This window comes from Pyrus communis, chromosome 12 (assembly GCF_041283825.1).
Source record: "Pyrus communis isolate YQ-2024b chromosome 12, ASM4128382v1, whole genome shotgun sequence".
Taxonomy (NCBI): Eukaryota; Viridiplantae; Streptophyta; class Magnoliopsida; order Rosales; family Rosaceae; genus Pyrus; species Pyrus communis.
Window position 1 is genome coordinate 19,300,340 of NC_142576.1, and position 25,789 is coordinate 19,326,128.

The following is a 25,789-nucleotide window of genomic DNA, read 5'->3' on the forward strand; positions in this document are numbered from 1 at the left end:
GAAAAAGTTCAACGAACAAAGCTCAAGGGAAACCAAAACAAAAACCAAAAGAGAAAAATTTCAGAAATTAAAAAACTAATTGAGTGGAATGATGAGGGAAATAGGAAAAGGAAGATGTTGAGAGTGGAGATGGGTAGGAAATAGGGAATGAGGGCTAGAAAAAGGTGGGAATGAAGGGGAAAGATGATGGAAAGATGGGGAAAGATGGGGAAAGAAGAAGAAGCAGAGGGTGGAGAACGAAGAGAAAGAGGGAATGCTGGTTAGAAAAAGGTGAGAGTCGGGTTGCTGCCGAACCCAAGCCGAAGCAAGGAGCGGCTGCTATAAGGGTTGCGATTTTCCTAAAGGCAGAGGGAGGAAAGGTTTTCTTCACATGGTTCTGAGACTTTTAACTCAGATCTCACATCTCTTTATAATTAAACTTACATACACTATGTTTGGATTTGATGAAAAAAAAAAAACTTAAAATTTTGACACAAATTTATAAATTGACATGTACTAATTCTTTTATTTGGATTCATGAACATAAAAATTTAAAATTTACGTGTGGAAAAAAAAATGTAGAATTTGGGACCTCCAATTCCCAAGTTTAAAAAATTTCATGTAAATAAGTGAGAATTTAAAAATTAATCCATGTTCAAATTTCATTGTTCTTTTATGTTTACCAATCAAGAAAACTTACAAATTCTAGAAAATAAAATTTCGTCGTTTGAAATTTCTTAGTAATCTTAATTTTCTCATCTATATACAGTGTTAAGTTAAACAAATCGTGTGACAAACTCATCCTCGATTGGTCTCAAATTCTACAAAATACAAAATTTAGGCAAAAATCTCAAAACTTGATAAGGTGTATCAGTTTGAAATACTTGATTTCATTTTATAAGTCATTCTCCTCCTACCTAAAGTGACACACATCGACCCGACTAGCCACGCAAATATAAGTCAAGCAGTATTGGCCAACACCAAAGTAGTGACAAAGCCATAAGTAAAAATAATTAATATGTGACAATTCAAAAAAAAATTTCAGCTCAATTCTACCAAAAATTTGACAAAATATCCCCTACAAACAGATCAACACCAAAAATAACTAGCACAAAACTCGATTAAAACACGATTTCCTTGAAGGGGACACCAGAGGACTCATTCCTTTTATTACATGTCACATAAGTTCAAATCACAAAAATATAAAGCATCAGAGTACACAAATAGTCATAGATGTGAATTAGGTAGCTAAACACTTTGTTCAGGTATTTCTCAAGTTTCATTATTAGGATTTCACTTAATTTTCGTCATGGTCTTGTGATATTTGTAAGCTAATAAGGACATGAATTGTTGCCTTCAATTTATTAATGCAATTTCTTGACCTTTTCTCATGTATCCAATTTCTTTGTCACCAAAGTTGTTGGCATTTTCATCTATTTTCTTGCTGTGAAGGTGAAGTTTTCTATGTTTCGATGTGATTGAATATCAGGGGGCGTTTGTTTGCCCTCATTAGCTTTCATTAGACTAGATATGACTAAGTTTTAATGTATTTTTGTGTTTGTTGGCACATGGGAATAGTTTTAATGTCACTAAGTGAGACTCGCCTTGACAAACAACTTCGCTAGCCGATCTTAACGTATCCTCTTAAGAAGCATGAGACTAGCTAAGACCTTAGTTTTGTCCTTTATCTCCTTTGTCCTCTCTTGCCTGCGTCCTTTATCGCCTTCATCTACTTCGATGGCTTGGGCCCATCGACCTTAATTTTTGACGGCACGGGCTTCGGTGGAAGATGGAACTTGGAAGCTCTATCTTCTTCTCCACAAAGTTTGTCTCTTTCTTCTGCAGTGATCAAATTCCAAAGGGAGAAACATGGTGTTCCACTTCAAAGCTTGATTAGAGTTGGTGATTTCACCATTTTAATGGGCCTTAACAAGTTCAAGAATAAGGAGTTCATCAAATATGGCTTCCCCAAAGACTTAGTAACTCCATCCCCCCATTCTCTCTCTAATTTTTCGAATTATCAATTCCAATTCACAATTTATCCCATTTTTTCATTAGGAACATAGAAAATTTGCAATTACATTTCTTGTTAACTTTTGGAATTTTCTGGTCAAGCATCAAGAATTAACTCGAATTTGGGGATTAGATTAGGAAGAAAATTGAAAATTTCTCACAATTGAATAAGCAGATTATGTAGGAATTTGTTTGAGATCTCAAAGGGAAAAATTGCAATTTGCTGCTGTTGCTTCTAACTCTAACGAAGAAGAAGAGGAAGTCCTTGTTTGGAACCAAATAAGCAATTCCCAGTGGAAAAGAAAAGCCAAAATGGTTAGATGCGTCTTGGGAAAGAACCTCATTCGATGATTATTCAGCTGTTGGTTGGTATTTGATGATTTCTGAACTAGGTATTTTGAAATTTAGCATTTTAGTGCATATACTAAGTTAATTTTGGTTAAACATTTGATTGGTTTTTGCAATTTGGTGTTGGATTCGGAAATTGCATGTTCAAAATTTTATTATCTTATTTCTTAGTCCAACACTGCACCAAACACTTCACCAAGTCAGTCTAGCTTAGTCTATTCTAAGTCAATCCAGCTTAGTCCATGAAGCTATTCTAGTCCGAGATAGTCCTATGCAACAAACGCACCCTCATAGAACTACAAACTTTAGAATTATGTACTCTAAAAGTCATAGCTTCTTATGGCTTGCAACAAAATACAACAATCACGTCTTGAGCAGACAAAGTTATTAGTGTGAATCTTGAAAAGTTGAGATATTCACATGTTGTTCTTGTAACAATTTGTGTTTGCTCAAAATTACATTCGCTTTGCTATCTGATCATCTTATGCACTAACGGGGTGAGTCACCTCAAAATCTCGTCAACAATGTGCTACCAATTATGTGCAAGAGGCATAACATATATACCATATTTAAAAGGTCCATAGCTTCCTCGTTAACTAGAGCAGAGCCCCCTTAGCGGAAGACGGAGCATAAATCCATAGCTTCCTAACGCTGAAATTGTACCATTCATTTTGCTACACTTCGATTGAAGTTAAACACCCGTTTGTGCTCGATTACAATCGTGTATCACCATTCATTTCACCACAATTCGACTAAAATTAAACACTCATTTGTGCTTGATTAAAACTATGCATCACATGGTGGTTTCGATGAACCTTTTCATGGCGCTTCTCTACGCTTGTATTCTACTTGGTCATTTGTCGAAGGAAAATCAATGGATGAATGAGACTATTATAGCCCTTGCAATTGTGAGTTAGGGCCGACCTTGAAAATTTAAGGGCCCTATGCAAAATTTAGACGGGGGCCCTTCATTTTCTAACGTTGTATTTTTTTATTATTATTTCTTAACTTTCAATTTTGTTCAATAAAATTGGAATATTACAAATTAGTGAACCAAAAGTAAGTTTGTTTTATAGGAGTGTTTTCTATCTTCAAAAGGTCTTGAGTTTGAAATAAGTTGAATGTTTTTTGTGTAAATTTGTCTGCTTAATAAGTTTATAATATGCAAAAATTAGAAATTTCAAAGCAAAACCATAGGGAATCAATCCCCGCTCCTAGGTGAAAAGGTAGGAAGCCTAAACCACTACCGCTTGTAGATAACTTTGGTATTCTCTTGCACATTTAATATATTTATATGTATATGTGTACATGTAAAAAAATTTCAGGGGCCCTTCCTTCTGTGCGGTTGCACCTTTTGCACACCCTCAAGGTTGGTTCTATTGACAGTAAGCTTTTATTGTTCTATGTCGTGCCCAACTCTTTGCACATGACTTTTTGGCTCCATCATTTAGTGCTTGGATATGAGATTGAGAATTTTGGAAGTCAGAGCGAGGGAGAAAGGAGTCGCGATATAGGATATTTTGGAAGAGTCCAAACGTCGTTTGTTTCTTGTAATGCTTTTCTCTAAAATTTTAGAATATAAGATAGGAGATAATAGAGGTTTAGGATAACATATAAGTTAACATAACTAAAATTAGTAAGTGAGTAAACAGGTGTCGCATTTTTAAGGAGGTCACAGAAAGGTCACGGCTTTTTGGTGAAGAAGATTTGGACCTTTATGTGTTCTTAGTAGCACTCTTTTTAATACGCGTAATGCTAAGAAAATTAAAATTTTAAACCAAATTTTGTAAACCAAATGATGTAGTTTTTCATGATTGGATTATTGCTTAAGTGTTGATTAACCTACTTATTTCTTATTGATGACATATCATTTGATTTAAAATTTTGGTCCCTAATATAGCCTTATCCTTTAATTTTGTTTATTTTAGTTTTGCCCATTTAGGAAACACACTAATTCTCTCTCTCCTTCCCTCCCGTGTTCTCATTTTCTCCCTTCCACGCTGCAACAGTAGCCAAGACACAGCATCACGGTGACGACGGTGTCGCTGTTCTTTGACCATCAACGACCTAAAAACTAATATTTCTAGAATCCGCTCTTCATACCTATTCCAAATCTCTACCTTATTTCATTAAATTTGAAGTTGATAGTTTCGAATTTCAGATCTAGGCCACGAAAATTCGTGGGCTTTTCGGCCGATTGTTTGTGGATTATGTCGTAGTGGTAGAGTTGTCATCTTATTCTTTTCCGGGTTAAAAATAATTCTCAAGGTGATGGTGGAGGATCTTGGCATGGAAGCCAAGGAATCAGCGGTTTGCGAGGTAGCAAGCTCTTGCCGCTTCCTGAACTCCTTCAGTCCATTGCTTCTATCAAGGCTGATTACATTGCCCACCAACAGGTTTTTCCCCTTCTCTTTTTCTTCAATTTATTTTTTTAGTAATTTTCATTTTTTTCCTGATGTTATTCATGTAATTAATGAATGTGTATTTGAAATGGGAACTTGAATTAATGAATATATGCTTGCATCTTTTGGAGATTGCAAAAAACTGATCTTAAATTCAACTACTTATGTTAGTAATTTGGATTTGTTTTGTGTTTTCAGGCAAATGATGCACAACTTAGTATGATGGTCGCTAGGTAGGTACAATGTGTGTAAATTTAATCCGTATTGTCACGGTTCTTTCTTTTTGTCGTAATCAAAAGTCGCTTGTTGATAGCCAGTAGTATTACGGGCTAGTGGTATAACTCTCGAGTTATAAGTCAGAGGTTTTAAGTTTGTTGGGTAGCCAAAACCGCACTCCCAATATTGTTGTATAAAAATAACACTGCTTGTTCATTGTGTGTTGATTCTTAATTAGTATCACAAGTGTCTTATAAGGAACTATTGTTCTTGTAGGTTGAATAAGCTTAGGCCGGGCTGGAATCACTGTCCTTGTCTCAAAAGTCAATAAACCAACTCCGCGAGAACTTTGTTTCTATTGAAAAGTATGTTGTTCATGGGAAATTTCAGAGGCTTTATGATTTAAAGCAGATTTCTTGTGTGTATTGGATTATATAATAAGCAATTGCTCAACGTTGATGTGTTCATAATTTTTCAGTTGATATGATTTCCTTGTCATCAGGTTATGTCAAGAATGCCAAACATTGATTGAAAACCATGATAAGATAAAGCTCCTCAGCAATGCAAGGAATAACTTGAATACAACCTTGAAGGTTGGCAAGCTTTTCTTTTGTGATATGTAATATTTAGAAGTGTGAAGCTTCGGGATCTCGTGTATTGTTCTATGGTTGCTCACTAGCTTATCTTGATCTTTGATAGGATGTTAAGGGTATGATGTCAATTTCTGTTGAGGCTGTTGAGGCTCGGGATTCTTTGCGTGATGATAAAGAGTTTATTAATACATTTGAGGTAAAAGTAGTGTTTCAATTTTACTCTATATGCTATTTTTAAACTTAATTTCTTATACTTTTGTTTGTTTTGGCTGCGACCTTATTTTTCTCATCAAATGATTCACTTATCTTTGAATGTAACTCAGTAAACTTTACATTCTACATTGTATCTCTATGCTCCAGTTTTTTTCATTTGCATCCTTAATTTGTTATAGAGGTTAACAGCTCTTGACGGAAAGCACATATTTGCATTAACAGCTGCATCATCTCACAAGGAAGAGGTTGGCAGGCTAAGGTATGTACATATCTTATTTTCTAGTTCACTTTGGCATTTATAGCTCTTTTAGCAATCTCAATACCTATGATGTTCTGTAACTATTTGCAAGTCTTCTTCGCTTTGGATTAGTTTGTTGAAGTTGACCCCATTTGGCTGGCTTGATGAGCCTGACAATGTAATAGGACTTGGGTGATGGTAATGGCCACAATAATAGTTTTTTTGTCAATTTATTTTGTTTGTATGATGCTTCCCATACATGATTCATGATTTGTAGCATAATGACTTGTTATTATTTTTTTTTCAATTTTGTATTTTGTGTGATGTAGTGTATATTTCGAAGATGTTGATAGGACCTGGGAGACATTTGAGAAGACATTATGGGGCCACATTTCCAACTTCTATAATCTTTCCAAAGACAGGTACTTTCTATATTATATGAATAATTGTTTAATAGGGGTAGTTCTTCTCGGTATCTGCAAAGCTATTAAAACTTTTTGTTGTTTCTTTGTACATTTAAAGTTTGGATTTATTTTTTTGCAACCACATTGAATGAAGCTGCTTTATATGATGTTTGTCATTTAGTGATGCAATGAACTTTTCTAGTGCATAAGTGGAACTTAGGTGATAGTTTTGTATTTATTATTATTATTATTATTATTATTATTATTATTATTATTTTAGAACAAATGAACTTTTATTAATCCTACAAGTGTTACATTTGGACAAGGATTCTACTCCCAGATATATCCTATGAGGGAAAAAGAAGAAACCAGACATTTAAATTTCACATCCAATAGAGAACAAAGTTGAAACTATGATTCTAACATGCTACAGCCTTCCAATTGAGAAGAGTTGCTGAGAGGGAGTTCTTAAATTCCGTAGAAACTAAAACCCAAGGTGATCATCAAAATCTAACCCATATCAACGTTCATTTGTCCTCAACCTGCTATAATCTTTAAAATCCTTCTATTTCTTTCTAACCATATGACCCAAAGGTTAGCAAAATTGCTAATATTCCCCTTTGTTTCTATTCGTGTCTTTTCTTGTGTTTCTGATTTTGTTTTGCTTTGTTTTCTTTACTTTAGGTAGTAGTTTATGACTTGAAGTTCTCAACCTGTCCGTGGGCATATAATGGAATTTGACGACGATTTTGAACGAACTTTGAGAAAGAAGAGGAAGCAGCCAGAATTCAATCCAATCAATTGAAACAGAATTGGAAGAGGAACAAGACATGGATGTTGACAATCGAACAATAAAGGAACTTTCAGCCTCGAGATTAGACAATGCCGTTCCTCTCTGCATTCAATACCCTGCGTTAGTTCAAGGAAAAATTGATGAGTTTGAATTGAAGTCTAGTTTGCTTCATCACATTCGTAAATACCATGGGCTATCCATGGAAGATCTGAATAAGCATCTTAAGGAATTTGAAGTAGTATGCTCGAGCATGACACCAATCAATGTGGATGGGAATATTTTGAAGATGAAAGCCTTTCCATTCTCTCTTTTGGAAAAGGCTAAAGATTGGCTCTTTGAAAAGAGCATTCTTAGAGAAATTATTTCCAACTTCAAGAGTCATTCTTTTGAGGAAGAGAATTAGTGGAATTCAACAAGGCCCAGGAGAATCCTTTCTAGCGTATCATGAGCGTTTCAAGACTTTAGTTGCATCTTGTCCACAACATCAAATAAAGGAAGAGCTTTTAATTCAATATTTCTATGAAGGACTACTTCCACTTGAGAGACAAATGCTTGATGCTTCAACAAGAGGTGCTTTAGTTGACAAAACACTAGTTGCTGCAAAGTCCTTAATAGCGAATCGAGCCTCGAATGCACAACAATACGAAGGAGTTTGGACAAAGAGAACCTACACGGCAAAATCAAGTTAATGAGGTAAGTGCTATTTCAGAACTTCAATCTCAAATGGCTAATTTCTTTACTTTTATATCACAAGTTGTTGAAGGATCCAAAGTGCAAAGTGTAGCTGTATGTGGCATGTGCTCTATGCAAGGACACCCTACTGATCAATGTCTTCAATTAATGGAGAATGGGGGATGGGAAAGTGCCAATGCCATAGGTTATCAAGGCCAAAATCAACCAAGGAATGACCCATTTTCCAACACCTACAATCCGGGCTGGAGAGATCATCCAAATATGAAGTAGATGGAACCCCAACAAACTCAATAGCAAGGCAGATATAGACAGCCATCTCCTAGGCTCTATCAAAGGCCATTTGCACCACCACAGCTGCCTCCACAACCTTCCCAACCAAATTCAAGTTCGTCAATGGATAATGATAAAATTCTTCAAGCACTAACTTTTTTTACTTAGGGTTTACAAAATCAAGCCAAAGAGATAGGCGAAATGAAGAATCAAATAGGGCAAATGGCAAAATTCATGGGACAATTTAGAGAACAAGGCAAGTTTCCTAGTTCAACCATTGTAAATCCAAAGGGAGGTTTTGAAGCTGATAAGGCTATTACCTTGAGAAGTGATAAAAAGATTGGAACCAATCCAAAAAAGTATAAATAAAGCCAAAAAGAGGACGAACAGTTGCTGCCCGAAGAAAAAGAATTGGACAAGGCCACAGCAAGGGAAGAACAATCTTTGTCGCAGCCTTCTAAGGGTCATGTACCTCCCAAATTAGGTATGGTTGGTTCGAATTCAACTCCTTCTAACCTTATTCCACCAAATGTGCCTTTTCCTCGCAGGTTTATGCAATCAAAGAAAGAAGAGAATGAAAAAGACATCTTAGAAACCTTCAGGAAGGTACAAGTCAATATCCCGCTTCTTGATGCAATAAAGCAAGTTCCGAAGTATGTTAAGTTTTTTAAGAAGCTTTGTACAACAAAGAAACTGATTCCGGAGAAGGAGGTGGTACATGTAAGTGAAAATGTCTCTGCAGTTTTGCAAAGAAAGCTGCCACCCAAATGCAAAGATCCAAGTAGTTTCACTATCCCTTGTGTTATTAGTAATACAAGGTTTGAACATGCTATGCTAGATTTAGGTGCTTCCATTAATGTTATGCCATATTTTGTTTATGCATCTATGAATCTAGGAGAGCTTAAAAATGATGGTGTCATTATTCAATTGGCTGATCGATCAAATGCATATCCGAAAGGAGTTTTGGAAGATGTTTTGGTGTAGGTATTCCTCATATACTGCTTCGGTTGAACCAGGACCGAAAACTTTCTCTACAAAAGAGGAAATCAATGATCAATAATCTACACAATCAATCATAACAAAAATACAATAAGAATCATCAAAGATAGGGGAACAATTAGATGTTTTTACACACCAAATGTAAACGAGGCGGATTGAGCGCGTGGGCTTTACTAATCACTATTTCAAATTAAAATAAGCATTGTTTATCAAATTGAAAAATGAAAAAAATTCTTTATTTTTTGTCTTGTAATATTATTACTTAGTTTGTTCCAAAAAAATTATGAAACAAGGGTCAAATAAACATACAATAAAATAAAAAGTAAAAATTGTAATATTTATAGAGTGAGAGTAGAGTGATACGAGAGATGAGAGAAAAGAAAAAAAGTTGATGTGAATCAGTGAGGTGAGAGGAGAGAGAAATTTGATGAGAATACGTGAAAGAGGGGAGAGAGAGAGGAGCTAATAACGGTGGAGGGAGAAAGATTAAGGGAGGAAAAGTGTGTGTAATTAAGTGATGTGACATGCGCGTCAGATTTTGTTTTTGATTTTTTGTTTTTTTAATTATTATGTTAAACTTTTGTCCTTTTATATTAAAACTTAAGTCATTTTTATTAAAATTTAAGCCTTCTTTATTAAATAAAGTTAGTGGATGGTTTTTTGTTAATAAAAAGTTTAGAGAAGCCATTTTCATTAAAGCTCCCTAAATTCATTTTATCCTATGAAAAAATTAGTATCCATATGGAAAACAAATTTGCACTAGTTTTCACAGGTAAGAACCTTTTCTTTTTTTTTTCTTTTTTTTTTTTCCAGATTAAGCCTATTTTTAACCGGTAAGAACCTTTCCATTTGATTTTTCCAGCAGATTTTTATGTGCTTAAGATGGAAGATTCAGCCTACTCTACACCATTGCCAATCTTAATTGGAAGACCTTTCATGAAAACGGCCCAAACCAAGATTGATGTGTCCAAGGGAGCGTTAACTATGGAGTTTGATGGCGATATGATTAATTTTAATGTTTCTGAATCTGTTAAGTATCCTAATGATGTTCATTCTTGCTTTGCCATTAAAGTGATTGAAAATATAAGGTAGGAACGTTCAGCAGCTATCAAGAATGATGTATTTAGAACCACCATTGAAAAGGGAATTGGAGTGGATCACATGGGACAAGTCATTGTCCTCAAAGTACCCAAGGCCGAGAACACCACCTCTGAAATTGTTGATAGTTCTGCTACTTTTGAGTCTTCATCGAAGCACATCGGTGAGCCACCTATTCTAATTCCAATTCTCATTTCAACTAATACGTTGTTACCTTCTTTGGTTCAGGTGCCCAATCGAATCCAAGTTGGTGGGAGAGTTTACATTGACTTTAGGAAGCTCAACGCCACAATTAGGAAAGATCACTATCCCCTTCCGTTCATAGATCCAATGCATGGAAGTTTTAAGGAGCATGTCGTGGAGGATGTACCCCTCCATGCCGTTGGCCCTAGAAAAGCTTAGATGGAGGTATCGTCCAGCTGGAAGACGTTAAAGCAAGCGCTTCTTAGGAGGCAACCCATTTATTCAAACAAAGAAACATTGGAATTTTCACCTTCTACAACTAAATTTGCTCTCTTTTACCCTTCTCTTTATTGTTTTTACTTTGCCATGATTTTCTTGTTAGCTAGTTATCTTTTATTGCTTTCTTGTTTAAGTTTATTTTTGAAACATTGAGGACAATGTTAGCTTTAAGTTGGGGGGGGGGGTAGTAAACAGATTGTTTTTCATGACTTATTTTCGAATTCACCACCTATCACTACTAATATTGTTATTCACTATTTTAAAGTGTTTTATTGTGTGTCATAAAAAATATAAAAATAAAATAAAAATAAAAGAAATTCGAAAAAGCTTGAGAAAATACCAAAAAAGAGTCGTTTTTGTTGCTTGTGTGTGTCTTAGGTTACCTTCCAACACGATTATGAGGATTTGTGTCATTTACAAATTCACATGTAATCACAAAAAAAAAAAAATCAATTTTTGTAACATGCTTGAAGGAAGAAACTCAAACTAACGCTACAACCCTGTGAGACTTGAGCCTATTATTTGTTTGAAGAGTTATTAATCTGTGATATTCTTGTTTTCTATAGTCGTTGCATGATTTCATTATTTTTGTGCTTGGTTGCTACTTAGAATGTTTTTTCATCATTTTAGTTCCAAATACTAGAACTCATACCCGTTTCATTTAAAGCATAAAATTGATTGCATAACAAATAACTAGATGAAGGTGTTTAGTTACCACCATAGCCAAAAAGCCTTATCCCTTGCATATATATTGTAGGTTTAACCCCTTTGAGCCTTATTTAGCCTATTGTCTTTGTTATCTTGCATTATCCCTACCTAGCCTAGCATAGGAATATCCATACCCTTGTTCTTAAATAATAGTGAAGCATGACTTATTGGGAAGATTTGCAGAAAAACAAGTGTGGGGGAAGAATTTGTTCTTTTGAATCCAATGAAGTAATGCGTATGTTTCAAAGAAAAGAAAAAGAAAAAGAAACAGAAAAAAAAAGAAGAAGGAAAACGTTGAAAAAAAAAAAGAAAAAAAAAAGTTGAGAAAAGTTGAGAAAAGAAAAAAACAGGTTGAAAAGAAGTGAGAATGAGTTCATAAGTGTTGGTTACTGAAGAAGGGTCCAAAAATGTGAATCTGACCCTAAATTTGTACGAAACTCCCATTTGTGGTTAATGTTGGGTGCTGCAATCAAAAATTAAATTCTAAGTGTTGATTTCATTACTCTGCTTACTATCACTTTAAGAACCTTTGTTTATCCTTAACCTTTCTTTGTTAGCCAATACCTTAGCCCTATTACAACCCTTAGACTTTTATCTTGGTTGTTATGTGTTTCAATATGTGGAGTTTGAAATTGGTATGAGCATATGAAATCCCTAGTTCTCACTTCTAAGTAGTGGCATTCTATTCATGAGATCATATACATGTTTATATTAATAATTTCAAAAAGTGCCTTCTTTATTTTAACATATGTGAGTGCTAGTCTATATGTTTACATTAATCTTCTCGCATATACTTAGTATAGGGAGTGTAGTCAGAAAATCTATGTGAAAATAGAGAGTATATCCGGTGAGGAATTGAGTGAATTATCTAAGGCATGTTACTACTTTCATATGTTGTTTTAAATGATTAAATGAGAGATAGTGAGTGGTTACCGCTGTTAAGTATAAGTTCGAGAGTAAGGATGGCTAAAATCTATGTAAGTAATGATTTTTAACATGTCATGTTTCATTGGAAATCCCTGAGGCAATTGTTGGAAGGTTTAGGTTTTGTTTTATTTTCTTTGTTTTGCTCGGGGACTAGCAAAAGCTAAGAGTGGAGGAATTTGATAGGAGCATATTTATGCGACTTTATTATCTTATTTCTTTGCATTTACTTAGTTAATTTCCATTTATTTTGGTAGTTTATGTTATTTTCATATTATTGTAGGTCCAATTGGTAAAGATGACAATAAATGGCAAAATGAAGCAATTTGGAGCAGTTTTGGACTTGGATTGGATAGCATGCGTGGAAAGCATATGGGCTGAACGTTTTTTGTGTTTAAATGGTACTAGACATGTGCTAAAATCTGAAGAAATTAAAGTTGAGGCTAGGAAGGTAAGGAATTACACAAGAAAGAGGAATCATAATTGGATAGGAACATTATCTTATCCTATCCAAACTTATCTTATCTTATCTTATCTTATCCTATCTTATCCAACATTATCTTATCTTATGTCCAGCAACAAGGAGGAATCCTAATCACATTCCAACACTTTCTACCTGATTTTTAGAGTCCTAAAATAACTCAAAAACGCTAAAACCCTTTCCTCCTTAGATTCAGCCATTTTCCCCTATATATATGAAATTCCTGCAGAGATTTAGGGGATGCCATGCCTACCATTCATCTATTAAAGTTGCTGGAGTTTTCTGGGTTCTTTCTCTCTTTGTTTTAATTTTCAATGTTTAATTTAGATTGTTTTTCAGTTATGATGAACAATTGTAACTAAGTTTCTTTTTAGCTAGAGATGAATTCGAAGCCATGAACATATTTTTATATAAATTGATTACATTCAGTTATTGTTTCATAAAACATGAATGAGATTTACTTGTCTGCTTTATAGAAAATTTATTCTTGTATGTTTATTAAGGGTGCACACTTAGTTTGCATGCAGGGATTTGATGCTAGAATATAAAGGAATTTCACCTAATCGTTATGGACTTATATTTGCAAGTAGTAAAAGTCACTAGTCATGATTGAGTTAAGTAAATTCTTGGCAGGAGTATCATGCTTTTCATAGTTACGAATGCTTCGTCAATGCTTATGATTTTCACAGAACTTAATGATCTTTGAGATGTATCTCTATCATGCTTTTCATAGTTAGGAAACTTGAGAAGAATAATTTGGTTGCGTCGTTGAGTCCAATTCAATGAACCTAGGAAAATCTGAGAGTTAATTTGTGCAGTTCACAGTTAATTTGGGGCATTGTCATTCATGGTTTATAAAAATAATAACTGGAAATCGATTTGAATGCATATGTTTCATGTGTGGAGAACAATCCTTTAGCTAGCCTCTCACCTATATCTCGTACAAGACCTAATTCGTTTGCTGCAATTTACTTTATTTTTGTCAAAATTCGTCCAAAAATCCCCCTTAGTTCTTATTTTGTGTTAGTCTAGCTTAGTTTTCAGTTTTTAAGTTTAATTTGTGTTGATTGGCATCCCTCCTAATCCTCGGACTAGAACGATCCCTACTTGCTCGTACTACAATCGTCTAAATTATAGGGTTTAATTTGTGTGTTAGTTTCTACCACATCAGTTTCTTTTGTTTTTTTTTTTTAGGGTTTAAATGAGACTAAAGCCCAAAACTACATAGCCTACCGAATTTACACCACTACCATCCTTTCTTTTTGAGAGTTTGAATAATATAAATTAAATTTTGAGTAATTATTTTTTTATTGTTATTTAAAATATATTTTTAAAATATATATTTATTATATAAATTGCCCTATCCATTGTCTTAATTTTTAGAAATTTAACGTATCTCCGTGTCGTATTCTTGTGTCCGCGTTCGTGTCCATGCATCGTAGATTCTAGTGCGGATCCTAGTTAATTGTTTTAATTGTGAAGGTATCTTTACTTTCTTCAAGTTCTGAATTTCATCTTACAACTTGATTTTCTTAGTCCTCTTCCTATTGTTCCTTCTTTTTTGGAACTAGGTAACTGATTGGGTGGTTGAATACCAAGAAAATCTTATTGGGCTTGGGGTCGATGTATCTCTGGCTCAAGTTTGTTCTGAGAGTGGTTCCATGGATCCCCTTATGAATTCTTATGTTGAGAGAATGCAAGCTACGACAAGGGTAGTAATATTCTTCTAATAATCTCCCTATGCTATGTTTTAGTTCTTTTCATTCGTTTAAATTTCTAATGTCTGCCTATAATTTTGCACTTATGTTTTCTAGAAATGGTACTTGAATATCTTAGAGGCTGGTAAGGTACAACCACCAAAGAAAACAGAAGATGAGAAGTTATACGCCAGCTGCCGTTGATTTATTCAGGATCCTAGAAGAGCAAGTGCAAATAGTTCGTGATAATAACACTGATCTGATGCTCTACAAAATTGCCTTGGCAATTATTCAGGTTATTTCAGCTGAAGCTTTCATGCTGATGCACTATTGTGGTGACTTGGCAAACATTTCTCATTTCAATACTTTTTTGGCATTTAATCATTTTTTGATGCCCATATAAATAGAGTTTAATTTTACGAGATTCAAAAGTTTTTGCCTAATGATTTGAGATAGGCATGAGTTTACCTGGATGTGCTAATGTTCTTCCTTAGGTTTCCCAGATTTAAGAATGTTTCTTCACTTGGTATCAGATGAAAAAATTAATGAGCTGCAATATTGGCCTCTGTGATTCTTCAGGTGATGATTGATTTTCAAGCTGCCGAAAGACAGAGACTTCAAGAACCTGCTTCGGAAATTGGGTTAGAACCTTTATGTGCAATGGTTTGTGAATCTCGTACCTTTAATTGTCTGTATTTTATTGATTGGTTGATAAGTAATTTACCAAAGGTTCTTCCTATTAAATTGAATGCAGGTTAACAGCACTTTGGAAGCTCTCCCACAAAACTATGCTGAGCAGGTTATGCAGCATCCATCTTAGTTGTGTTATTCATTCTGTATTAATCTTGGTTCTTTTTATTACGTCCCTCTATTTCTTTGTTTTCAATCGTTCTGTTTAAAGCTTTATTATGTCCAGGTAATGGGCTTCTTTATTAGCTGCAGCTGATATCCCAAGTCTTTGTTTTCGTTTTCAATAAATGATTTCATTGCATGACTTGTAATAAATATGGGCTAAATTAGTACAAAGACCACGAGCCAAGCTAAGATCCTCCTATTTGTTACTGTAATTAGCAAGTGCCTATTTAGGGTGACTTAAGCTGCATGTACCGTCAACAACACTGTGGCATTTGGGGGTGATTAGAGGAAGAGGTTCTGATGGACTTCTTTAGAGCAGTTCCACCGGGAGGTGGTTAGGCCGGCACTCAGCCAAAAAACAAGACTGGCACTCAGCCAATCCACTCCAACCCGTTCCATTGCCTGGCACCCAGCCCAAGCTGGTCTCCAGGCCAGCCCAAAATTGACAGACCTTAAGATCGGTTGATCTGACGTCAGCGTGGCGTCGGACGGCATATGATGTCAGCCTTTTTTTTTTTCTTGCGCCAGAGAGGGCGTTGTTGTGGAGGTGAGGAGCGGAGCTGGTCGAGGCGGGAGAGGGTGTCGGGAGGGAAGGAGCCACGGAGGGAGAAGGACGGGAGGACGAAGCAACGGCATCGGAGGTGTGGAGATGCAGGAGGATGAAGCGACGGCGTTGAAGGAAAGGAGGTGTAGAGGAGCTTGTTGTTGAGGTTGGCTTGGGATTTGAAGGACAGGAGGGCAACGGCGTCAGAGGAGGTTTGGAGGCAGCGGTGGGAATGGATTATCTGTGCTGGGTGGATGGCGTGCAGGAATGGAAGGGAAGGGAAGTGTGGAAGATGGGAAAATAAAAATATTTTAATAATAATAATATTATTATTAAGACACAAGAAATGCACAGCAAAGACACTAAGCGAACTGTATTGCATCTAGTAATTTTGCAAGCCGTTTTATTTAATTCATGTAGTACATTTATAACAATTTATACCAAGCTCCATTGAACTATAAAGTGCCTCATGCAAACGCTCCATAAGAAACGATTGCCAAAGTAGTTTGTGGTTGATTGTGAAGTCTCCCTACCACAAATAAATGCGGTTCCGCTAGCAAAATCAAATATTGAGTTGCACTTGACTATTTTGCATTTGAATATTTATCGTCCATTTGCTGCCCGAGGTTGTTCAGAAGCTTGTTGCACTGCGGGAAGGCATACCACGGAAGGATGCCAAAGAGGTGTGTGCATTCCTACGATTCCCTTTTTTTTTCTTCTTTGTTTTTCCCCGGCGGGAAGAAATAAAAACTACAACCATGCAACATGTTTGTCAAACAGGTGGTACAAGAGTGCAAAGAGATATACGGGAATTCTCTCGTCAATTCAAACCCCGTAAAGCCGGGTTTCGTTTTTCCGCGAGTGAAGTGCTTATCGAGTTCCAAGGGATCCATATGGCGGAAGTTAACCTAGTTGGACATGAAGTGCTACATGCAGATTTGTGCATGTATCAGAAACACTGCTGCCGATTCTGTACATTCGATCAATTTCCTTATTCGTTTTGGTACTTGTAACTTTGTAAGTATGCTACATTTCCCTCACCATTAAATTTTTCCTTCTCTTCAATAGAATTCTTGTTTATATTTTTGTTCTTTGTATTAACTTGTAAAACTAATTTCTTCAAAATTCATTGTGTGGTGAATAGAAGGTGCGAATTTTTTTGTTATCTAGCAAAGTACGCACTCACGGATTTTCGAAACACCTTCTAAAAATATCTCTCAACTTTAGAGCTCAAAGTACTTATCTAGAAAACGCTTCTATTACCTATCACTATAAATATTTTCTGCCAAACATAAAAGTGTTTTGAATTATACGAAAGTGCTTCGAGATCTTCTAGAAGCAAAGCAATTTTTCTCCCAAACCATTTATTATCATTTAGGTAGGATGGATTCTCCTAATCCGGTGTCGAAAAAATACTTTAGCTAGTTTTTTTAACTTTTCATCTCCAACAACTCTCTTTATTTTAAATTTTTTTGAATATTTTATTATTAACAATTCATTATATTTAATATTTAGTATAAATCATTACCAAAAAAAAAAAGCAGTTCAGTTATTTTCTAGAATCACATTTTATCTCTTCCTTTTCTCCTTGCCTCCCCAGTCCACTTGTGAATTTTATTAATTATTTAAAACTTAGCATTTGAACCTCATAAACTAAATATTTGCTAGAGAAATTAATAAAATTTCTAGGTAGAAAATAAAATTAAAAAAAAAAAACAGATCTGACGATGGGTCGGGTTATGCAATCATCGCAATTCCTAGTTAACACTTAACAGGCCCAATGAAAATTTGCGACAATCAAACAGGTCAGGTAGCCAGCTGGCTCTTCAACAAACTCCGAGGCCCGCAGGCTCATTACCCAAGGCAATCTCCTCTCCACGTGACCATCTTAAACGGTTTAGAGAGAGAAGGAAAAGGTTTTAGAGAGAGAAATTTTCAAATATAGGCAAAGAACCGCCAGTTTTCAGAGCTAGAGGGAGAGAAGCAATGGCTATGGCTACGGCTCCGTTTCCGTCTCCAACCGAACGCATAGTTGCTTCGGCTCTGCTTCTCCTCACCGCCACACCTCCAAAGTGATCCACGCTTTCAATTCGCTTCGTTTTAATCTGTGCGTTTCTGCGTTTCGATCGTTTTAAAATCTTCTGATTCATTTGCTTGAACTTGCAGGTTCTGTTTAGACGACTATCAGGAGCGAAGCAAGATCGAGAGTGGCAGAGGAAGCTCGGTTTCTGGCGATTCCACCAAGTCCTGCACTTCGTTGATCACTACCAGCGATATCTCAACGGATGAGATTCGAGCTTGTAAGATCAGGATCATGGCGCTTGCTGCTCTTCGTCGTCAGATGAATCTCAAGGTGATCTCTCTCTCTCTCTCTCTTTGTGATCAATGTTTTGAATTTTTAGGTGCTGTTTGGTTGATTTTGTTGTGATTTGTGAGCTTCTCTCTCTGTTTCTCTTCCAGTTTTTCAATTCGTAGTTTCTGTTTGGTTGAATTTGTGCATAACCTGAGCTCAATTCCAACTGTAGTTTTGAATTCGTGCATAATCCGATCCAAGTGGCCTTTTCAACTCTGAATTCCAACTGTGATTTCCGAGTTCGATTTTTCTCATCATTTTACTTGAATCTGCTCTCCTCTTACTGTGATCTCGGTTTTCTTCAATTTTTCTCTTCACAGTGAGATGAATCTCAGTTCAACCTGATCTTCTCTCTCTCTCTCTCTCTCTCTGTTTTTCTTCCAATTTTTTTGCACTCTGTTTGGCTGAGTTTCTGCATAATCCGATTGCCTTTTACACAAACATAATCTTGTTCTTAATCTTCTGTTTGGCTGTATTTTGGCAAGAAATCGGACTGTGATTTTTGTGTTCGTGAATTTGCTAGAATATCGTTTTCAGGAACGAAGATTGAGCTGATAATTAAGAAGTTTGATTATTTAATCTGGTTTTTAATTAATCTCTCTAATCAATTAGTATTTGCTTTCTTGTTTACATAATTTGAATTTTTTCCTAATCAGGTTGTTCGGAGAAGCCGCTCAAAGACTCAGACGACCTGGAAAACCGTCTCTGGATCGCCCAAAGCGACGGCGTCGTTCGGGTCTGAGACCACTGAGTCTTCGTGCGTGTCCACCACCTCCAGCGCGGCTTCCAGCGCGCGAAGCCGAAGCCAACACCACGTGTCGAGATCAGGATGGAGCAATATCAAGCTTGCGGCGGTCCGGGAGGATCCGATGAAACGGAGGCGGCTGACTTGGTCGTCCCACATGCGCCGGAAAGCCGAGGCCATTCTGAAGCTCTTGGCCGGCGCCGGCTGGCTCTCTGAAGTCAAGATCCGTCAGACCATCGGTGACAGTCCTGACACCAGCAAAGCGCTCAGAATGTTAGCATTCCATTTCTCTCTTTTAATTTTTGGAACTTTGCATGTGATATGCACGAATGGTTGAAACTTTTCGACCGTCCGATATAAACTCTGGAAAGACGCGGGAAGAGGATCTGACGTTTGAGTTAGAACGTAGAAAACAACATTACGTGGCGATACTTGATTGGCTACTCGTGGTGAAGAATATTGTTGACCAAAATAGATGGTGTCTTTCTGTTGCTGCAGGTTGTTGAAGCTTGAGAAGGTCAAAAGAGCAGGCTCTGGAGGCCGTCACAATCCTTACGTTTACTCGGTATATATATTTATAAGTTTGTTATTCAAGTGTTGCCAAATGAATTTAAATTTTAAACTTTGTTAATTAATTTATCTATCAATAATTTATATGGTTACGAACAAAAATATTTTCACTTTAACAAAAAATAAAATAAAAATTTCGACTATAAAAATATACTATTAGTATGATCAAAATTCAAGATTCTAATGGCTTCTTAAGTTCACTTAAATTTCATTTTCATATTAATTATGATTTATTGTTTTTATTTGCAGGTAGCATGAGAAGGTAGCTAGCTTGGTAGGTAGCTAAAGGAGACCCGGTTGAGGATGTACGGGTCGGGTCAGAAATAATGGGGTTTTAGCTATCAGATCCGGATCCGCTCCCTTGATTGGGTTGGGAAATTTTGGTATATGATGGATAGCTAAAGTTGCGAATATAATATATATTATAGGTGTGTATATAGTGACACCAGAAAATAAAATATAAAATTCTAAAGGTTAATTAGTTACTATAATGGTACGTTCTTTATATTAACGTGAGGTAAGTATTGGTTTGGCATTTAATCCGGTGTGAATGTAATGGCGAACCTGAACTTTGGCTTTGAAATGAATAACCAGAAACCTAATGCGTAAGCAAAGAATAAAGCACCAAATTAGGGCGGTGTTTTTGTTTTTTAAAAAGAGATCAGTTATAATCTATTTTTGCAAGAGTTGAAAAGACTCATAAAGACATTTCAGCGAGGTCCTAATTATTATTGTGTATTTCACTAACGTCAAGAATTGAACTCATGACCAATCGTACTATGAGTTTGGAATTTACACTAACCACCAAACCATCGCGTGATGGTTTCAAATTTGGATGGTTGAAGCAACCTTTATACATTTTTATTCACTAATACGTACCAATCCATTTTTCTTTAAAGAAACCGACAAGGTAATATTTTAATTAAAATGCTATAATTATATATTCTGTATGACATGATTGATGGATGGCTGGTGATTGTTCTTGAAATGAATCATAGTTCACGTGTCAAAGATAAAAATTGATAGTTTTTCTCTTCACTAATAAGTGAGAGGTATTAAGTTCGATTCTCATCAAATACGAATTTGAATTATATTATTGCTAGTTCAGTATGAGATTAAATCTGACCTTTTTCTTAGTATAGATAATATTGATTATTCAAAAAAAAAAAAAAAAAAAAAAGAATGGATAGTCATCTGAAGAACCCTCAAGGAAATCCAACTAAGGGCTTATAAGAAGGGACTTTTCGGTATTTTCATGCCCTAAAGCGTTCTATACCACATAAGCGGCTGATGTTCTTCCGTTTCAGCACCGAGTCTTCGACTAAATGCGAATATTCAACGCGTAGCCCTGCAGAACACGACGCAGCATTCCTTGGACCAAAAATGAATTAACAAAATGAATGAGTCAAATCTTGGCCTAGAAAAAGTTACAAGGGTTATTTATTCTGGCATATTTTCATTTCAGGCATTCAACTCTGCTATATTTCAACTTTTCATTAATATGGTGGAATTCTATTTCATTCTCGTCATCACGTGGACACATCACCCTAAAAAACCATGCAATTTTTAATTTATAAATTTATATGTGAAGTGTGCAAGTCTAAATTTATATTATCACCTCACTTGATATCAAATTAAATGGTCATATTTAGCGCCCCTTAAATCTTTAAGTTAGTCAAAAATTCCACACTCTGCATAAGTAAGTAGCAAATCACAAGTTTTGACGTTTTAACTTTAATTGTCCAAATACGCTACTATCTTATAAACTAAAAATTTATTCTTTTTTAATAAATCGTAGAATTTGATTCTGTACCCCCACAGTTGGTTGTTGAAATCGGGCTAACCCACACCAAAATAATAGAATCTACCATGTTTTTTTTCTTAAATTTGTTTCTTTCGTAAGCTTTTTTAATATATCCACACCACCATTTGCCCTAAAAATTGAGTAAATTGATTCGTTGAAGCCTTTCACATAAGAAGAAATTAATGAAAATAAAAGGGCACCGCAACAATTGATAGAAAATTTGGGACCTTTGTATAAAACCATACAAATGGAAGGACAAAAGTACCGTAGGAAAGGCTATTAAAGGGACCAAGGTCGCCCCCTTCTTTGTATTGGGTTCTCTCTCTCCCATCTCTCTCTCTCTCTCTCTCTCTCTCTCTCTTTCTTTCTCTCTCTACGAAGAGAGCAAGAAAAAGATTGGCAGAGAGACATAAAAATCCAGAAAGATGGCGGCGAAGTGGGTGGAATTATTGGATACGGGGGTGAGAATAGCAGCAAGGTTTCACTCTCATTGCCCACAAACCGGACGGTTGTATTACCATCCTCCCTGCAGCTCCTCTACCTCCGATCAAGAGCACCATCATCTTCCACCCCAGAAGAAGCCCACCACCAATGGCAGATCAGTTGATGACGTCATCATGACCAGTTGCGGGGTCAAGGCGGCGGCGGCAGCTTATATGGAGACCAACACCACCAATGAGTTTTTGTTGTATTCTGTTTTGTGATAAGAAAGAAAGGAAAGAATGAAATATTAATCTGATTTTTCCCAATGAAATATTACAATATTTGTGGCAAATTTTATTTTCGATTCCATTTTTTTTTTTTTTTTTTTTACAAACCATAACATATTTTTCATTAAAATTATCTCAACGACGGGGAGGGACTTAAACTTTGGTGTTGAAAGAGAATAGCCAATTAAATATTTTAATTGTTTTTGTTTGAATGATGATCTTAGCATCCAGAATTGTATACAATCTGTTTTCTTAGAATTTTAGACTTTAACCCATGTTGGGTTTCTGTTGAAATCTGGAAGACAATTCTTTTATTCGACAAATTGTTTTAGCTCGGTAGAAACAAAATGATTTTCTTAAGAATTCGCTCACATACAAATAGAGAACGAAGCAACTAAAAGGATTGTTATAATATAATCCTCTTCTTTTATGGCGAATCAAGTACCACAGCCTGATAAAGAACCGTTCTGATTAGTTGATAGTTTTGTGAGAATTCCTATTAAAGGTTTCAATAACTTGAATTTGGTTTATAAATCTAAAAAATAGTGAGAATTCTGGAACTCTCTCAAAACGGTATTTGGTTTCTCTTGGCTTCATTGTTTTTTATTATCTTTTAAAGCATATTTCTATATTTATATGCTTTGGAGATTTTCTTCCTTTTTCTGCTTTTCAAAAGGAGTGATTGTTTGGGGTTGAATTCATGCTAGGGGTGTAGAGGATAATATGCTCTACCACTAAAACCTGAAAATTTGAAATGTTATAAAACTTGTAAACTACATAAAGAAATATGCTAAAATATGAATTTATAAATTGTAATTGTTGAACCGATCAAAATTACATACTGACGATAAGTGTTGATGTAGATGGATCAAATACTACAAAGGGATAACAATTGAAACTTGTAAATTTATTATTTCAGCCAATTTGCCAAATTAAAATTCACTTGTGATTATTTATTATTAGCAACATTTTTACAAACATTAGGAGAGAGGGATTGAATTTGGAATCTCGTTGTCGTCCATATTAGAAATGTAAATAGCAACGAAGAAGTAGATTTTTTTTTAGGCCAAATGAAACTTCGTTAAGAACGTTTTAGAAGTTACGTAAGATCTGCATGTCAAACGTGATTTTAGCATATTTTAATTAGAAAAAACCACATGGGAAATCCTTGTGGAACAAAGGTCATACATGCTGAAAGAAACACCACAACTACGCACTTATAATTCATCAGAAATATAGGATTACAATTCTTCAACTACGAAGGATCCATATCCAACCAGCATAAAGATAGCACTTATGAGAACTAAATCTTGTTAGACTAAACCCTAGTTCCCTATCCAGAATTGGTTTCACAGTTAACTTAGGAAGGTTAGAGTTTTAATTATACTATTCCTTGTGGACCAAGTTAAGTGATATTCCCGAATTTAACTTAGTGCAATTAAGGGATTTCTTGTGAGCTAAGAAAGCCTCGCAGACTTTGACAATACAGTCATAGGCTATTAGGGTTTCTAGTATAGTCCGTACTTGAGTTCCTTGCTCATCCTGCAATAATCATAAACCCTAAAGTCCCCAAACACTTCTCGTGATTAATTAGGTGCAGTAGTGGGGAGAAGATCTTGAGTTCTTTCTGTGCAGATTATCATCTCATTCATCATGTCGAGCTCTCGGCTTAGTGCACAGTTCCATTACAAGACAGTGTTTTCGGCATTCGACACCAATTTTCTCCGAGAATTGTAAAATGTAGGGAGAGAGCTGCACTTACATTGCAAAAAAGAAAACTTTTACAAAAAAATATGAAATTCTGTAGGGAAATGATAAACATATATATTTTTTTTTCTTTCTCTTCTTACATACTCTTATTCAATCATGTTCGTTATCTTTGTTTGATTTATTCAATCGGATGGTCAGAAATAAAGAAGAGCATGTGGAAAGCTAAAAAAACAATAGGTGAAAAGCAGATCCTTTTGCGATATCTTTGTAATCCCTACATATCTGATATATTTGCAGATGGTAATCCCAAAGAGTGGCTCCGGTAGCAAAAATTAACACATTTGCTCCGATGGAAAATATTAATATAAATTTGGGTTCTCATATCTCTAGCAGATTTATGGATTGCCCATTACGCTAATTTGACCACACGTTTTGAAGCGAAAGGGTGACGAGGTGAGTACCATGGTTGTGGGTATGTGGATGATGATGATGATGATGATGATGATGATGATGATGATGATGATGATGATGATGATGATGATGATGATGATGATGATGATGATGATAATAATAATAATAATAATAATAATAATAATAATAATAATAATAATAATAATAATAATAATAATCATCACGGGAAATGACTTTGTTGAAAAAACAGCACTTTGAAGGAACGTTGTAGTATTTTCTTGAAAATCGAAGCGTGTTGTAAAATTTATGGGAATTGAATTTCAGATGATTTAGCCATAGTTTGGTATTGAGGTGATTCTGAAAAAAAGTAGCTATAAAAAAAAGTTGGGAACTTTTTTATATTTGGTAAACATTCAGCTTCAGTTTTTTTTTTTTTACAGTTTTGGGTGAAAAAAAGCCAAAAACACAAAGCTGCAAAACCCAGCTTTGAAAAACCAGTTTTTTTTCACATCTATTTTACATAAAAGTTTATCAAACACTATAATACTGTTTTTTTTTTTTTTTTCAAAAGCACTTTTACCAAAAAGTTTATCAAACACTTTGTTGCTTTATTTCATAGCTACTTATTCTCAAAGCACAGCAGAAACAGTTTTTTTTCAAAGCATAACAATACTAAACTAGCCCTTAATCAAAAGTAAAAAAGTAAGGACTAAAAATAGTGGTATTGTCAGATTTTGTTATTGTTGGATGATATAGTTTTTAACATTCATTAATCTTCCTTGTAGACTTTTGCACGTAAATGACTATATAAAGAGCATGCACTGTATGATCAAACAACATATAAGATCAAGAGTGAAAACAATAATACATATACCCCTTCCCTCTCTTTACTTGCATTGTATGATACACTTATGAAAATAAATAGTATGATACATTGCACCTATTCCACTTTTATCTCAAGCAAACGTTATCTCTCTCTTTCTCACTTTTACCTATTTATAACAAAGTGTCTATATTTCCACTAGATATATATATATTTTTAATCTCAATGTAAATATGTCGTGGGGAGTATTTTTGCTCACCATCATAACTATAGTGTATACTTACTATACATCTAATCATGTGCCACATGTTCTTTACCTAACATTAGTTAACTTCCTTATTAAATGTTACATTTTCAATTTTGAAAACAATTAGCAAAAATTAAGTAAAATAACACGTGATAGGTAACTAAGTGTATGGTGATGAGCAAACGTCATTTGTGCCAACCAACAGGGATCAATACCAGCGTCTTGTTGGACGTTTGCAACTCTTTTGAAAAACCTCGTGTGAAGGACAGAGAGAAATTTAATTGGGGGTGACGCATTGCTTCAACCTTTCGAACAAATACATCATCCTTCACTTAAGTGACTGTATCCCAAATATAAATATTACATACATGCCAAACTGCATATCTTAATCTCTTAATTAATTCATGAAATAAACAGATTATAAATGAAATAATACAAATCTTGATAATTCAATGGTCACTCAACATCGATTACACAAATAAAACA

General features: G+C 35.2%; 1 protein-coding gene and 2 long non-coding RNA genes across 3 annotated transcripts; all 3 read left to right on the forward strand.

Annotated features, from left to right (window-relative positions):
• The first annotated feature begins 5,655 nt into the window (after nucleotides 1-5,655).
• Nucleotides 5,656-6,652, forward strand: LOC148692443 (uncharacterized). Its single transcript, XR_015954138.1, has 3 exons — nucleotides 5,656-5,747; nucleotides 5,944-6,023; nucleotides 6,332-6,652. It is a non-coding gene; the product is annotated as an uncharacterized LOC148692443 (long non-coding RNA).
• A 7,595-nt stretch (nucleotides 6,653-14,247) lies between these two features.
• Nucleotides 14,248-15,246, forward strand: LOC148692444 (uncharacterized). The gene is made up of 3 exons (XR_015954137.1): nucleotides 14,248-14,546; nucleotides 14,649-14,826; nucleotides 15,111-15,246. It is a non-coding gene; the product is annotated as an uncharacterized LOC148692444 (long non-coding RNA).
• A 2,424-nt stretch (nucleotides 15,247-17,670) lies between these two features.
• LOC137744486 (uncharacterized) lies at nucleotides 17,671-20,073 on the forward strand. The gene is made up of 5 exons (XM_068484288.2): nucleotides 17,671-18,002; nucleotides 18,097-18,283; nucleotides 18,940-19,301; nucleotides 19,527-19,593; nucleotides 19,848-20,073. Exons 1-5 carry the CDS (start codon nucleotides 17,917-17,919, stop codon nucleotides 19,854-19,856), a joined length of 711 nt encoding a protein of 236 aa, XP_068340389.1. The 5' UTR covers nucleotides 17,671-17,916; the 3' UTR covers nucleotides 19,857-20,073.
• The last annotated feature ends 5,716 nt before the right edge of the window (nucleotides 20,074-25,789 follow it).